General features: G+C 56.5%; 1 protein-coding gene across 1 annotated transcript in view; it reads left to right on the forward strand.

Annotated features, from left to right (window-relative positions):
• The window catches only part of MAMSTR (MEF2 activating motif and SAP domain containing transcriptional regulator), a 4,911-nt gene extending 4,447 nt beyond the window's left edge, over positions 1-464 (forward strand). The window contains 1 exon segment of the mRNA XM_039868612.1: positions 1-464. Within this exon segment, the coding sequence (XP_039724546.1) occupies positions 1-197 (197 nt within the window). The 3' untranslated portion in view covers positions 198-464.
• Positions 465-1,079: the final 615 nt, after the last annotated feature.

Below are 1,079 nucleotides of genomic sequence, written 5' to 3' on the forward strand. Positions count from 1 at the left end.
CATCTGTCTTCTCGTCCTCGCTTCCGTCCCCTACGAACTCCCCGTCCCCCTCTCCCATGGACTCCTTGGACTGGCTGGAGGCTCTGAGTGGGGGTCCCCCGCTGGGCTGTGGCCCCCCGGCCCCCAGCATCTTTTCTGCTGACTTATCTGACTCCAGTGGCACCAGGCTGTGGGACCTGCTGGAGGATCCGTGGTGATGGATTCTGGGCTTTCCAGGGACTGAGAACTGATGGGCATGGGGAGGTCACAGAGACAGACCCCCTGAGGGAGGGGTTGGAACAACCAGCGGCGTCAGAAACAACGCTCATCTCCACCCCACCCCTGACCCGCTGCTGACATGCCAGCTGCCTGCCTTTGGCCCTCCTGACGGCTAGAATCTCCCTCTACGGTTGTGTGATTGGGGGCGGGAGGTTTCATTTGCTGCTTGCCATGACAAACACGCTGCTTGCTGCTTCCTTCAGAGACCCCTTGGATGTCTTCTTCCTTCATCCCACTGACCACGTGGCTGCCTGCCGCTGGCGTGTGTGGAAGGTGGTCTTTTTTTTTTTGGATGCAAGAGAGGGGCAGGGAAGACGGGAGGGAGAATCGGGAGCCAGACGCTTGCCTTCTGGCTGGAGATGAGAAAATCGGAAGCACGTGTCTGAGGTCAGATTCTCTCGGAAGCAGGGGCCTGAGACAAGACTCGTGTGTCCGTGATTTGTTAAAGAGACGCTCCCGGAAGAAACCAAAAAGGAGTGGATAAAACGGGAGCGAAGAAGAAGAGGACTGATAGGCGTGTGACGTCAGGTGAAGTCTCAGCCTCGGCCCGAACCCTCAGGGTAAATTAAGTTACAGAGTCTTTCCCACCTTGAGGCGGAGGGAGCTTAGCCTCTGAGGCAAAGGGAGAACCCTGTTTGGGTTTTTATCGCTGAATAACAAAGCCCTCCAAAACTTAGAGTCTTCAAATAGTAACTACCTGTGATCGCTCACCAGTCCACAGTCGACTGGGCTCAGCAAGGCGGTTCTTCAGTACCACACAATGTCAAACGGGGCCGTGGTCGTCGTACGGCTGCAGCATCCAAGATGGCACACTCAGACGT

Source organism: Pteropus medius, unplaced genomic scaffold (genome assembly GCF_902729225.1).
Source record: "Pteropus medius unplaced genomic scaffold, Ma_sr-lr_union100, whole genome shotgun sequence".
NCBI classification, from domain to species: domain Eukaryota; kingdom Metazoa; phylum Chordata; class Mammalia; order Chiroptera; family Pteropodidae; genus Pteropus; species Pteropus medius.